The 15,303-nt window shown below is 32.5% G+C and overlaps 1 protein-coding gene across 1 annotated transcript in view; it reads right to left on the bottom strand.

Moving 5' to 3' along the window:
* Positions 1-1,078: 1,078 nt before the first annotated feature.
* ETS2 (ETS proto-oncogene 2, transcription factor) overlaps positions 1,079-15,303 on the bottom strand; it is a 30,584-nt gene continuing 16,359 nt past the window's right edge. The window contains exons 4-10 of the mRNA XM_012544340.3: positions 14,657-14,776; positions 13,694-13,894; positions 8,436-8,519; positions 7,265-7,489; positions 6,583-6,846; positions 3,359-3,477; positions 1,079-2,567 (exon numbers count right to left, since the gene is read on the bottom strand). Of these exons, the coding sequence (XP_012399794.1) occupies positions 2,352-2,567; positions 3,359-3,477; positions 6,583-6,846; positions 7,265-7,489; positions 8,436-8,519; positions 13,694-13,894; positions 14,657-14,776 (1,229 nt within the window). The 3' untranslated portion in view covers positions 1,079-2,351. The remainder of the gene's footprint in view (positions 2,568-3,358; positions 3,478-6,582; positions 6,847-7,264; positions 7,490-8,435; positions 8,520-13,693; positions 13,895-14,656; positions 14,777-15,303) is intronic.

Here is a 15,303-nt window from a genome sequence, read left to right as displayed (position 1 = left end):
CCCAGGTCCCATAACTCCCTAGTCCAGTGACTGACACCATCTGACACCTATTCAAAGATTAACAAAAGTCAGAATAGTAGCAGTAGACCCATGTTTGCAGAATTTCTTCTTTCCCATTTAATGTAAAATAATGGGAGAGAATGACTATTGTCAAAGTAAACGTGCTGTTTTAATACTTAAACTGGCAAAGGATCCTCATATTGTTAAATTTTGTGATACTGTTTCTATACCAATGCATATATCGGAGAAGAAAGCATTAAAAAATTTGTCAAGTCTTATGTGTGCTGTTACATTGTATATTTCAATACTGATGTTAAAAGTGTGAAGTGAAGTGCAAAGCTATCTTTGGGAATTTCAACAGATTTTCCTTCACTTGACCTTGTTACACATAGCCAATTATTTTTGGCAGTGAGCTTAACAATGAATTATGTACTTTATTTATGAGCAAGTCGGTTCAGATTACCTAGTATGAGGTTAACCATTATGAGTTGTAAAAGGACAGTTTCTCATGTTATCTGCTCCTAATGTTATTTTATTAATTATAAATTGTCATGATAAAATGTAGGAGCAATTTATCTGATCTTCTAGATTCTCTTCCACAGCTTCAATTCCCTGAATTTAAGTTTGTCTACTTCTCTAATACAAATTTTAAGTTTACATATAAAACTTTAATATGAGTTTTATCATTACTGAAATTCCAAAAAAATCTGTCTAGTTAGAAATTATTTTGTAATAAGTTCTATATCTCCTATACCTTCCTCTTTCCTTCTTGTACTACACATTGCTGTCCCATAATTTTACATAGATGATTAGACTGCAAGGGTAATTTTTATGAAAACAGTACTTTTAATATTACCATAAACTGCTCTTTTGAAGCCAATATTACCGTCTCCACCTGAGATCAAAAGACAAATTTTTATTTCAGCCACTGCCAATATTCTCTCCTTCACAGCTGATTTTTGACAGTTTCTAGGTCTTCATAAGAAAGGATGTTTAATGTGAACACTAAGCAGAAATACATTTGATGGAAGAAAGAATCTTGAGCTATCTTGAGGAACAAAAATTTGACATGCCATACTTCGCTTTATATTTTAAGAGGTTTTAATAAAGACTTGATTTTCAGGAACGTCTTGCTCTGTATAATATAATACATTTAACTTTACATGAAGCTAAGATAAAAATAAAACTTTCTTACAAATTATATTTTCCAGTGATTTTTTTTTTTTTTTTTGCAGTAAAAATAGCTGCTACATAAATCCCTCCTGATCTCTGAAAAGGAGTTGCATATTTCCAAAAATAGAGTTCCTATTTTAATCAAACAACATTAATTGGGGACAGGGAACCACATATGAGAGGACGTGTTTGAAGCAAGGAGGATGGGATAAATACAATTAAACCAAAATAAGTCTTGAATATAAACTTACTGAAAAAACATGCACAGAAGTGGAAAACAGCATTTATCAGGAAAGGTACTGCTTCTTAGCTAGTAACTTCAACATTAGAATAGAAACCACAAAAAGGTCAGTTATGCCCCAATACAATATTATTTTGTAAAAATGCCCAAATATACAAAGTATTTGCAGCCATGGCAAATAATAATAACCTTCTATACCTTTTCCCATGTAGGAATATATTATGTTTAATACACATTTCACAAATTTTCTCTGCCTATCCCTTAGCAGATTAAATATTTTTCTAATGTCGTAGGTACTATTAACAATTAAACATTGGTAGTTCTGTGTCCCTTCCTGGTTGCTTATTTTTCAAGCACACTTAATAATTAGCTTAAATTACAATATATAATTTCTGTTAAATAGCACTGATGGAGATTTTCAGGAAGAGCCATAAGATTACAACAGCATACAAATACTATCACCTGAAATGGCATTATTTTTCCTCCTCCTTGAAGGAAATGCTTTTGCATTTGCTGCACTTGGTTCTACAAGGCAAAACCAAAAAGTGCTTGTGGCTTCCCAGCACATCTTTGTTAAAAATAAAATTCTTATGTGCACTGCGTTCATCCAAGAGAGCAGAACATTCCCATCCTATCTTTCAGGAGTTAAAGAGAAACATAAATAACATTTTGTCACTGGGTGTTAGAAGAAAGAAGCTTTGTTAACTTCTGTGTTTCTCGGGGAGGTGACTGTTTCAGAGCCATGGTTTTGGATGAAACAAGCCCACTGCTCCTTTGATATTTTTCCAGGGCTTACAAAACGTCTCCTTTTTAAGGTCCTTCTTTTGTAGCACTTGCCCCTCGGGAGCAGTTAGTACGGGTTGTCCGCAGTGGCATCCCATTCACAGTATATGTGGAGCTTGGCCACAGCCACTTGGGATACAGACCCACACAGTGCTCAGTCTTCTGTATCCGGCTGCACTCCTAGCATGGTGTGAAGCTCTTCTGCCGTATATCCAAGGAGATTCTGGAGGTCACACACAAAGCGGTACACGTAACGTTTGCCAGATGTCTTGTGAATGATATTCTTGTCGTAATAATAGCGGAGGCCCCGGCTCAGCTTTTCATAGTTCATTTTGGGCTTGTTTTTCCTTCTCCCCCATCGTCGGGCTACCTTTTTATGAAAAGGGATATGAAAAGGAATGCTTAGATTCAAGAAAGCTATATTCCCCAGTAAAATTTCCAATTTGTTGTTACACATATTTTTAAAAATCTTAGCAAATACCTAATTGTTAAGGGGGGTAGGGGGAAAAGAAACCCTCTTTTATAGACTGAAAAGCTTAGAACTAGGACAATTCCAAATTGATTTCTTCTTTTGTTATGGAATGAACAGCATTAGGACACTTATTTCAGCATTAAGGTTATCCTTTTGCAGAGGATAGTTCATCTTTTCTTTGACCTATATCTCCAGATTTTACATATGCAGGATGCCAAAGAGCTGTACTTTGGGTCTGAGATATTAAGTATATAGAAGTTACTATTTTGCCTAAAGAAATGCTAGATTTTCAAAAACACTTTTCAAACAATTTGAACTCATTTATAAAATCTTTGCTATCTTGATCATTGCAACTGAGAAAGGGATATAGCTTAAACTTAAAGAAAGGATGAAATGGATGCGTGGCTCACAGTAGGGCACTTGCTGACTGTTTCTAACCATGAAGGCTCCAAGGCAGGTAACTACAGCATTAACATTCTTCATTTACACAAATATTTTCAAGCTAACTTTTTTTTTTTCTATAAAAATTCCATATCAGAAAAATGTTTAAAAAGATTACTGACAAAGTCCATCTTTATTTTTAATTGGTTGTATTGTTTCATTCATATCAATAAAATAACAAAATCTCTAAGAGGCTAAAGGACAAAAATTTCCCTATTACTATGAACATACTGTAAAAGCCTACATACTTCATCTGGATCAGCAAGTTTAAACTCCCATCCATCTCCGGTCCAGCTAATAAATGACTGACAAGATTTGTCTGTTAACAATTCTAAAAGAAACTGCCATAGCTGAATAGGTCCACTTCCTAGAAAGAAAATAACAATAAAGAAACATTAATATAACACACTTCATTAAGCTTTCCCAAAGAGATAACAGATGTTATTGTAATTTAAGGGCTACATGGAATGCTATAGAAATGGAAATTTTTAAACTGACAATTAAAAGAAAAAAATTTTTTTTATTTTACTGACAGTTTTTGTTAACTTATGAAGAAGAAACTTCTTGGGAAGAGATTTTATTTTGTATCTTGAATTAAATGACGGAACTGTGTTTTTAAAAGAATGAAATCAGTCAGTTATAGTGATTGCGCAACTGGCTGTTATCTTTTTCACAGCTAAATGTAAACATTATGTTTTATTGGGATTTTGATGTGAAAAAAGTTATTAGTATCTGCCTTTGAGGTTTCCCTAGGATTAGAAATTTTTCTAATTTACTAAATAATCTTTAATAGGTGGGGTTCTGAGCTTAATGGATAGTTGAAAGTTATGTTGAAATTTATTAATGAATAAGGAAATATGTAGATATAACTTTGGGTTGTCCTACATAAACTTAAACAAAGGAAAGAGTCAAGTAGCAGGTTACTGAGTGATATAAAATTAACTCCAAAAACTTTGATACATTTAAAAAAACCAATTCAATATAATAAAGCTCAATTTTCTATGATGCCAACTAGCTACAATGGAGTGTAATTAATGTAAAATCACTAAATCTTTTAAATGGCTGTTAAATTACCTATTGGTGGAATTATGCATGTTTTAATTATTAGGGAGAATTATGTCCAAAGGGCTATAAAACTCTGCACATACTTTGATTCAGCAATACCACCAATAAGTCTGTATCCCAAAGAGATTAAAGGAAAAGGAAAATTTCGGACCTATATAGAGAAAAATATTTATAGAAATTCTTTCTGTGGGTGGCAAAAAAATGGAAATTAAGGGGAAGATCATTTTCTGGGGAATGGCTGAACAAACTGTGGTATATGCTTGCAACGAATGCTTCTGTTTGATAGTCAACTGTGAAAGACTTTAGCTACTCAAATTAAGACAATGAGCCAAGGCAATTTCCAAAGGACTCATGATAAAAAATGCTATATCCACTTCCACAGAGAATTGATGAACTCTGAATGCAGATTAAAGCATAATAATTTCATTTCATTTTCTTTTTTTCTTTCAACATAGCTAATATGGAAATGTTTTGCATGATCTCACATATATCACTGATAGCATATTTCTTTGTTTGAAAGGCTAGGACTAGGTATCTCAACTTTTTTCTTTTTTGTCATTTTATACCCCATTCCTGGTAGAAAACAGTTGTTTCCTCAATTCTTTTTTTTTTTTGTTGTTGTTGTTGAGGCAATTGGGGTTAAGTGACTTGCCCAGGGTCACAGCTAGGAAGTGTTAAGTGTCTAAGACAGATTTGAACTCAGGTCCTCCTGATTTTAGGGCTGGTATTTTATTCACTGTACCAACTAGCTGCCCCTTCCTCAAGTCTTTTGTTTTCCCCACGCCCTCCACAATTTTATCTTTTGTACCTTATTTAAACCTTTCTCTTCTCTATCCAATTACTGATTTTGGAAAAACCACTTCCCCTTTCTCTGTGATTAGTCTCTTAGTCTTTCATCCTCTAAACTAGGACTTTACATAGTGCTCACCCAGTCCCCTTTTTGTTATGGATCCTTTCTCAAGAATGCATTTTAAATGTATAAAATACAAAGAAAACAAATTATTTTGAAGTATAACTACTAAAATACTTTTAAGATGCAAAGAAAGTAAGAGAGTAAACACTGCTCTAAAATGAGGGAGATGGGTGGACAATACTTTTTCTCTATCATTGATGGGATGCTTATGAATTCTGAGTCTAGGCTTATAAGATGAAAAAAACTGAATTTCAGACCTATGAACCAACTAATCTAAGTCAAGTCTACTTGACTTCTTGACAATCTACCCTGCCTCTATGCCCTCTGGATTCCCTAAAAACTCCTTTGCCCTGTCAATGCAACCTAAGACCAATTAGATTTTTCCATCTTCACTACATCTTCTTCAGTATGAAAATATGGATCCTTGACAGCAAGAATTGTCTTGCTTCATTTATAACCTCACTGATTAGCAAAGTGCTTAGAATATAGTAAGGATATAATAAATACTTTTCTAGCCCATTGCATTCCAAAATACTCTTGTTCTCAGTCATAGGATTAATGTTTTGGGGGGAGGAGGGAAGATTTAAGATTAAGATTATAGATTTCTCCATCTTAACCAAAGAATAATAATGTGGCAGCCTTTTAAACAATGTATTTCTTTAAAATATATAAAAACCATATACCGTACCAGGATAAAAGGGCAGTTTATCTGTTTTACAGCTATTGGTGCCTCTGAAAATTCTGTCTTGAAACTGGTTCTTTCTTTTCTCTCTCTCCTTCCTTTTTATCTATCTATCTACCTATCTAGTTTTACAAGTAGTATTAGTTTGGTGATTGAGAATTGTTATTTTAATCTTCAGAGTGGGCTTCTAAAAAATGTTTTATAACCTTTGGTAGTTAGGATGCCTTACATTATACATTAACCAATGTATAAAGAAAACAAATATTTTAGAGGGAAAAATTAGAAAATGCAGAAACATTAGAAGTATTTTGGTATATAAAAAGAAAGTAGCTTAAAAACTAAACAAAACAAAACAAATCTGGCCCCCAAAATAGGAAGGGTCTGAAACAGAACTTTAAAATAGGTTTAGATCAGTGTTTTAATTCCAAGAAAATTCAAATAAGGCCTCTATTATTTGACACTGGCTTTTTTGCCTATGTCAGCTTATTTCCTTTGAAATTCTTTGAGTGGGTGAGTCAGTGTGAATTCCATGTACCTAAATACTCCCTAAAATCCTTTTCAACTGACTCAAATGGAATACTCTTTTAAATTTTTTTACATTACATTTAGCTTTCTATACCCTAAAATATTTGAATTCTAAAAATGAAAATCTTGCAAGAATGTGATAGTCACATATAAACTACGGAATGTAAATAATAATGTACTTAAAGCAGAAATACCTTTATAAACATGGAAATACAGCCATGCAGGGAATCAAAAGAGCAAACAACTAAGGTCTCAGTCTATAAGCTCTAGGAGGTTACAATACTTGCCTGTAAAGCCAGCAAGAATGGCAGCTGGTATAACTGGTTTGCCTTGTTCTACTGGATCACTTCTTTCTTGAATGTAATCCTTGAAAGACATGGTAGGTTTATTCAGGCATAAGGACTGATTGCAGTCATCTTCAAAACTTTCAAATGAAGGCACACGCTGCACATCCAATAAAGAAGACTGGCTATTCCATGACTGTAGCAGAGAATCAGAACTTTCAAAACTGTCTTTGCCATTCTCAACAGAATCATGTTTTCCTGGCTTACCTTTTGAAAGAAAACCAAAATGCATATTTTATTTCTTATGAAACAATGGATCAATCTTATTAATTACTCTACTCACTTTATTTGAGTTGATGCGCTAATCCTACTGATGTGTAGTTTAGAAATGTTCAAGAGTTTTAGGATGAAAAAAACAGTGGTATATTATGTGACTCTATGAATCATACAAGTTGAACCACTCACATAAAAATACTTAAAAAGGGAACTAATCCATAAGTAAGTGGCAGGGAGAGCATAAAGTAATATAGAAAATCAACAAGTGCTTGCTTGATTCCTAATCTAGTGGCTGACCACAAAACATATTTATTAAGAAAATCAACCCTATAACTCATTTGTGTTAAAATGATTTTTCTAAAATCCAAAAACCAAAACAGATTTACACAAAAAGATATTTCAATCTTACCAGGATTACTGATGAGCAAATTCAAATTGTTTCCTGGGAAATCTGGATTCACTGAGCAGTAATTCACATTTATTGTGTCAAGTCGGGATTTGGAATACAATTGAAAGTCCTGCTCAGAACTAAGAATATTAGGTCCTGTAGATGACTGACACAAACTATCCAGGAGAGTTGTTTTGGTACAACTTTGGGTCTGCATTCCATATGACAGCTGATCCATGTTACCTCCTGTAATATCAGTGAAAAGTATTGATACAGGAAATAATACCATCTTTATCTCACCTTTTCAAAAACCCAAACCAAAAACCACCCGTAATCTTGTCATTTACTATCATAGAAAGCCACAATTTAACGTTTGTGAAGAGGTTCCAAAAATGGAGAGGCGGGGGAGGGGAATTGATCATGTTTTCACACTTTTGAAAAAAATCAATTTTTCCTCTCATCTAAAGTCATCTAGACTTTACTGAGAGAGCAAATAGCAACTAATTTTCCCCATATCTAGAATGTATGTTATTTTTTCTAGATAGATGATATTCTGTTATTGTAAGAGAAATCCAATTTTCTGGAGAATGTAAAGTGATTTACTTCAGTGCCATGTCATTTTAGATCTGGACTATATGATTATTCTCTGCTGGTACTATGAAGACTAACTTTAAGAATTATGAAATATAAGGAAAACCCATAGGAAATTGTGAAATACTAATTTATATAGATCCTGGGGAGAGAGAAGAGGTAAAGGAGGGAATGGATGGTTGATTGTCATCTCAATAGTATGTCTTAGAAAATTTAGGCTTTTGACAAACCAGAAGTAAGAGTCTTGAATAGATGACTTTTTAAAAAATCTTACATTAAATTCAGTATTTCTTTTTGCTACAAAATTTGATTTTATAAATCTAGTAAAAAAGATATAAACTGAAAAGAAAGACTTAAGTTTGTTCATGTTTTTAACCTGTCAAGGCTCAGAGTGTCTTTAAAGATGATTTTTTGAACTGGGCCTGCCAAATGTGATTCCTTGTTTTTAACTAGGTTTTAAATTTCTAAGGTTAATGAAGTGGTTAAATTCTGTTTCTAGCTAAAGTAACTGTCCAGAAAACATCTCATATTACAGAATCCCAATCTAAGATAAAGCACAGATGATAGTGATATTCTTAAATGTAAAAGCAATTAGACTAACCTAGTGAATTGCTATTGATCCAGTGAGGCATTGAAGTGAGATGGGAGTTTTCTGCATATAGATCATCTGTTTTTTCTTGATTCTCTGAAAAATATCCAAAGTTCAAATATAGTAGGTTACACATAGCAAGATATCGTAATGGGTATATATGTACACTCCCCCCCCCCCCCCCCAGTTTAAATATATATATATATATATATATATATATATATTTATTTTTATCCACACATTTACTTATATGTGTAAAAAAAGAGAAAATAATTAAGACAAGACCCTGCCTGCAAAAAGTTCAGTTTTCCAAACTGTATGATATATCTTTAAAAAAAAAAAAAAAAAAAAAAAGGTAAAACCTCCTGATATGTATATACATATATATTGAGATTATACATTCAACTGAACACTTTAGAGTAAAGATTGACAGATAAAATGTAAACTAATATTATTATTTTTTTAAAAGTTGGAAAAAAAAAAAAAACCATGAGGTTGCTGCTACAATAGTGTAGTTTAACAAAATCACTTCACTCTTGGACTATTACATTACAGTAGCAATAAGGTATTGGTTTCTCTGCCTCAGATCTCTCCCCATTCTTTTATCAAACTGATTTTCCTGACGCACAGGTCTGGCCGGGTCATTTTCCTATTCAATAAACTGCAGTGATTCCCAAATACCTATAAGTTCAAATAGAAAACCCTTAATAACAGGCCCCTTCCTCCTTTTTAGTCTTCTATACCCTACTCCTCCCATATACTCCAAGTCCAGTGATACTGCTTTCCTTCATATTTCTCACATAAGACTTCATGCATTCACCTCCTGAGTTCATGTTTTTCACTGCCTGTTATCCATGCTTGAAATGCTCTCCCTTCTCATCTCTGCCTCCTGTCACAGGTTCAGATTGAAAAAGACTGATTGTGGTCTCTCAAAGACTGGAGCACAAAACAGGAGGTCAATAAATACACCTTTCCTTAAATCATTCCACCTTGGAAAAACTGAAAACTTATAGGTCTCCCGAATTAATTCTGAAATCAGCAAGAAAAACCTTAAGCAACTTCTCCACCTCAGGGACAGAGGGCAAACTAGCATAAAATTAAAGTCAAGAAATTGACTGGAAAACGAGCAAACAAACAAAAAAAGAATCTGACCAAAGGAAATTAATATGGTGATGGGGAAGATAAAAACACAAACTCAGAAAAGGACAATGTCAAAAACAGACAAGCTAAAGCCTAAAAGAAAAAATGTGAATTGATGTCAGGCCCCAAAATAACAACTGAAAGAGCTCAAAAAAAGAATTTTAAAAATAAACAAAAGGGGCAGCAAGGTGGTGCAGTGATTACAGTACCAGCTTTGAAGTCAGGAGAGTTCAAATATGACCTTAGAACCTTAACACTTCCTAACTATGTGACTCTGGGCAAGTCATTTAATCCCAATTGCCTCAGGGGGAAAAAAAGAGAGGCAGAAGGAAATCAGGAAAAGGATTGAGAAGGTCACAAGAGAATCATGGAAAGAGAATCAATAGTTTGGTAAAGAAATAAACAAAAAATGGAAAAAAATATAAAAAATTTACCGTAGGAAAAAAACTTGTTAAAAGTAGAACTGGCCAAATAGAAGAGAAGTACAAAAACTCCCTGAAGATAATAATTCCTTAAAAATGAGAAATGGGCAAGTGTAAGCTAATGAATATGAGACATCAAAGAACTAATAAAACAAAATAAATAAAATAAAATGTGAAGTATCTCACTGGAAAAACAATGATGTGGAAAATAGATCCAGGAGAGATAATGGACTACTCAGATTAACAGAAGAGGAAATGGAATACTTAAATAACCCTATCTTAGAAAAAGAAATTGAACAATCAATAACTGCCTCAGAACCCCTCCTCCGCCACTGCAAGATGTTTTGACAATTCTATTAAACTCTATCTATTAAAAATCTATTAAACTAGATCTATCTATTAAAACAGGCAAAAAAGGAGTCCTACCAAATTCTTTTTATGACAAAAATATGGTGCTAATGAGAAGAGTGAAAAGAGAAAAAGAAAACTATTGACAGATTTTTCTAATGAATATTGATATGAAAGTTTTAAATAAATTTTGCAAGGAGATTAAAGCAATATATTATAAGGATTATTCACTATGAGCAGGTAGATTTATACAGAAATGGAGGGCTGTTTCAATATTTTGAAAATTATCAGCATAATAGCATATCAATAATAAAACCAACCGAAATCATGTGATTATCTCAATAAATGCAGAAAAGGTTCGACAAAATAAAGCATCCATTTCTATTAAAAAACACCAGAGAGCATAGGAATGAAGCTTTTCTTATAAGTAATACCTATCTAAGAATATCAGCAAGCATTATCTATACTGAGGATAAGCTAGAAGCTTTCCAATAACATTAAAATTATCCAGTAATTATCAGTATTGTATTAGAAATATTAGCTATATTAACAAGAGAAGAAAAAGAAATTAAAGAGGCAATGAGGAAACAAAAACTATTTCTTTGCAGATTATATGATGGTACAGTTTAGAGAATCAACTAAAAAACTACTTGAAATAATTAGCAACTTTGGCAAAACTGTAGGATATAAAATAAACCCATGTAAATCATCAGCATTTCTATATATTATCAACAGTCTAGTAGGAAGAGGTAAGAAAGAGAAACCCATTTAAAATAAGTGCAGAATAGTATAAAATACTTGGTTCTACCTAAGTTAGGATCATACCAATCAAATTACCAGATAATTATTTTATAGAGCTAGAAATAAAATAATAAAATTAATCTAGAAGGATATGTCAAGAATATCAAGGGAATTAATGGGGAAAAAAAGTGAAGGCAGATGGCCTTGTTGTATCAGCAAACTGATTTATAAACTTAAAATTGTTTTATAAAGTGATAATCATCAAAACAATCTTGTAATGGCAAAGAAACAAAATGGGGGATTAAGTACACAATATAAAGTAATAAATGATCATAACAATCTAGTGTTTGATAAACCCAAAGATTCAAGTTTTTGGTACAAGAATTTACTTTGTGACAAAAACTGTTGGGCAAACTAGAAAATGGTTGGGCAGAAACTAGATAAATATATCTCACACTGAATACCAAGATAAACAGTCAAAATGAGTACATGATCTAGATACGGAGGCTGATACAATGGGCAAATTAGGAGAACACAGAATAGTTTATCTGCCAGATCTATGGATAAAAGAATTTATTTTTTGTATTTAAGCTTATTTTATTTTTTCAATTACATATAAAGATAGTTTTCAATATTCATTTTTATAAAATTTAGAATTACAATTTTCTTCTTCCATTTCCTGGACAGCAATCTGATATGTTATACATGTACAACCATGTTAAAACATATTTTAAAGGAAGAATTTATGACCAAACAAAAGATAGTGAACATTATGCAATATAAAATAGATAATTTTGATTATTTTAAAATGAAAAGTTTTTGTAGAAACAAAACCAATGCAGCTAGAACTATAAGGAAACTAGAAAGCTGAGAAATTTTCCCAGCCTGTATCTCTGATAAAGACCCTGTTTCTCATATATATGGAGAACTGAGTCAAATTTAAACAACACAAAAGTCATTAAATTGAGCACAGTCAATATCTTGTACCATTTACTAATATAAGGTCAAAAATGGATACATGACCTAAATGCAAAAAGAAATAGCACATGAAAATTAGAAAAACATGGAATATATTACTTTATCAGATTTATGGATAGGAGAAAATTTATAAATAAATAAGAGATAGAGAGCATTGTGAGATGTAAAATAGATAGTTTTGATCACATTAAAAAGTTTTTACACAAATAAAACCAATGTAGCCAAGATTAGAAGGAAAACAGAAAATTGGGAGAAAGTTTTTACTGACAGTTTCTCAGATAAAGGTCTCATCTGAAATGTATAAAAAACTGTCAAATTTATGAGAATATGAATTATTTGCCAACTAATATGTGATCAAAGGATATGAACAGGTAGTTTTTTTCAAAACCACATGTAATCATATGAAAAAATGCTCTAAATCACTACTGATTGGAGAAATGCAAATTAACACAATCTTGAGATATTAAATCTATCAGACCAGCTAAAATGATAGAAAACAAAAGCAACAAATGTTGGAAGGGATGTGGAAAAACTGGGACGCTGATTCACCATTGGTAGAATTGTGAGACAGCTATTTTTGAAAACAATCTGAAATTATGACCCACTAATACCACTATTAAATCTATTTACCAGGGGGATTAAGGAAAAAGCAAAAAAATTTATATGTTCTGAAATATTTATAGCAATTTTCTTTGTGGTGGCAAAGAATTAGAAATTGAGGGGATGTCCACCAACTGGGGAATGGCTAACCAATTGTGGCATATGATTGTAATGGACTGCTACTGAGCATAAAAAATGATAAACTGGTTGATTTTATAAAAAACATGGAAAGATTTGTATGAAATAATAAAGAGTGAAATGAACAGAAATAAGAGAACATTGTACACAATAACAGCAATATTGTACAATGATCAACTGTGACTTAGCTATTTTAAGCTATACAATGATCTAATACAATCCCAAAGGATTCATGATGAAAAATGCTTTTCTCTAGAGAAAGAACTTAAGAGTTTTTGAATGCAAATTGTACTACACTATTCTTCACTTTATTTTATTTTTTCTTTTTGTGGGGTTTTATTGGTCTGTGTTTTTTCTCCCATAATATAACTAATATGCAAATGTGCTCTGCATGATTACATATGTAACCTATACAGAACTGCTTACCAACTCAGAGAGAAGAGGAGGGGAGAGAAAAGAGAATTTGAAACTCAAATTAAAAAAAAAAACAAAAACAAAAACAAATGTTAAAAATTGTTTTTATATGCAATTTAGAAAAAAGATTTTTTTGAAAAACCAAACCAAATATCCCTCTCCCCTGCAAAAAACCAAAACAAAACCTGGCCATAGACACTTACTGGCTGTGTGACCCTAGGCAAATAAATCACTTTACTTTGGTCTCAACTCTAAATTGGAATAATAATAGCACTTACTTCTTACAACTGATGTCAAGATTAGAGGAAGTAATATTTGTAAAGTACATATCACACTGCCTGGTATATAATAGGTGGTTTATAAAGAATAACAACCAATTAAAAAAAGTACACACACACACACACACACACACACACGCGCGCGCGCACACACACTCTCCCCCTCCCCCTTAAGAACTTATAGGGATAAGACATGTCATTCTTTAGGTACCTTTAATCATCTGCTCCAGGTGCTCCCAAAGAATGTCACCAACGAAGTCAGGTGCTAGTTCGAGAAATCGTTCCTTGCCAAGATTGCATAAGACTTGACCATTCATGATAAATTTTTGGAAGTTTACATCCATCAGACTGAATTCATTGGTAGCCCAAAAAAGCCACTGGCATACCTGCTCCTCTGTCCAGAGCCAAGGATCTACATTGGAGGGAAAAGGACCAATGTGACACAACACAGAAAGATCATCAGAATTGAAGTCAAGCTTGAATCCCAGTTTCAAAACTTACTGCCGGTGTGTACAAGGACAAGTCACTTAATCTTATTTGTAAAATGGGGATTATACTACTTGAATCTCATGGGCTTTTTGTAAGAAAAGTATTTTGTAAAATATGAAGGATTACACAAATATTATTATTATTATAGAAGTGGAAAGAATATAAATAAAATATTAAAAATTTCTGACAAATTAAAACCATTCCTTTCATACAATCTAAACATGTTATTAAGGATTTTTAAAAAATGTGCTGCCATTAAAATACTAGTACGAAAAATTCTGAGATTAAACATCATTATTAACAACTCAATGATTGTTTTAGCCTAACTATTTCAGTGATTCTCAAACTTTTGTTTTTAGTACCTTTATCCTATTAAAAATTATTGAGGATCTCTCCAAAGAGTTTTTGTTTATCTGGATTATATTTATAGACATTTGCCATGTTGGAAATAAAAACCATTTTTGAATTTGTAAACCCCCTAAAAGGGTTTCAGAGATCCCCAGGATTTTCTAGACCATACTTTGAGAACCACTGCTCTATCTGCTAGTCTTTGGAAAAGCATCTTAAGCCTCTGTTTTTAAAGTAAGTCCAGATCAAAGATATTTAATTCAATAGTGGTTGGTTAAGTGGACTACTTAGCAGCTTTATTTTACACAGTAAATAGTGACTACAAAAACATACTTACTGTTAGGAATACCAAGACGACATTGTTCCTTTGTGAAACCACTAAAAGTGGCTTTTAAAGCTTGACTCATAACAGCCTTACTGCATGGAGTAAGCAGGGGTAATTCACAACTGGCAGACTCTAGAAAGCAAACAATACAATCACATTTAAAACATGAGCACATAATAGAAAATAAAGAGTTTGATGGCAAATACATATAATATTCTAAAATAAAAAAGAGCATATATACATATTTGTGAGAAACCTCTATCAGTTTTGGCCAAGAATTTTGACATCAACCTATCAATAAGCATTTAGAGAAAAGTCTACCATGTTCTGGGACTAGAGACAAAAACAGAAAAACTGATTGGAAAGAAACATACATTGGTTTCTTTTTTTCCCTTAATTTCTTCAACTATAACATGGGCACAATCATAGGACCGGCCTCACAGGATTGCTGTGAGGATTAAATGAGATAATATTTCTAAAAAATGTTTAGTGTATTGTCCTTCCCTTACCTACATTTTCTTATTTCTCTACAAGGGAGCACATTCATTTATGGTTCTCAAACATATTTTGTCATAATTCCTTCAAGCTGACCCAAAAGGCCAGGTCTATATATATATATAGACAAAATATCTATGAGGCATATATAAACATTAATATAA

This window comes from Sarcophilus harrisii, chromosome 3, assembly GCF_902635505.1.
Source record: "Sarcophilus harrisii chromosome 3, mSarHar1.11, whole genome shotgun sequence".
Lineage (NCBI taxonomy): Eukaryota > Metazoa > Chordata > Mammalia > Dasyuromorphia > Dasyuridae > Sarcophilus > Sarcophilus harrisii.
The sequence above is the reverse complement of the archived record's forward strand: the minus strand, read 5'-3'. Positions and strand labels throughout refer to the sequence as shown.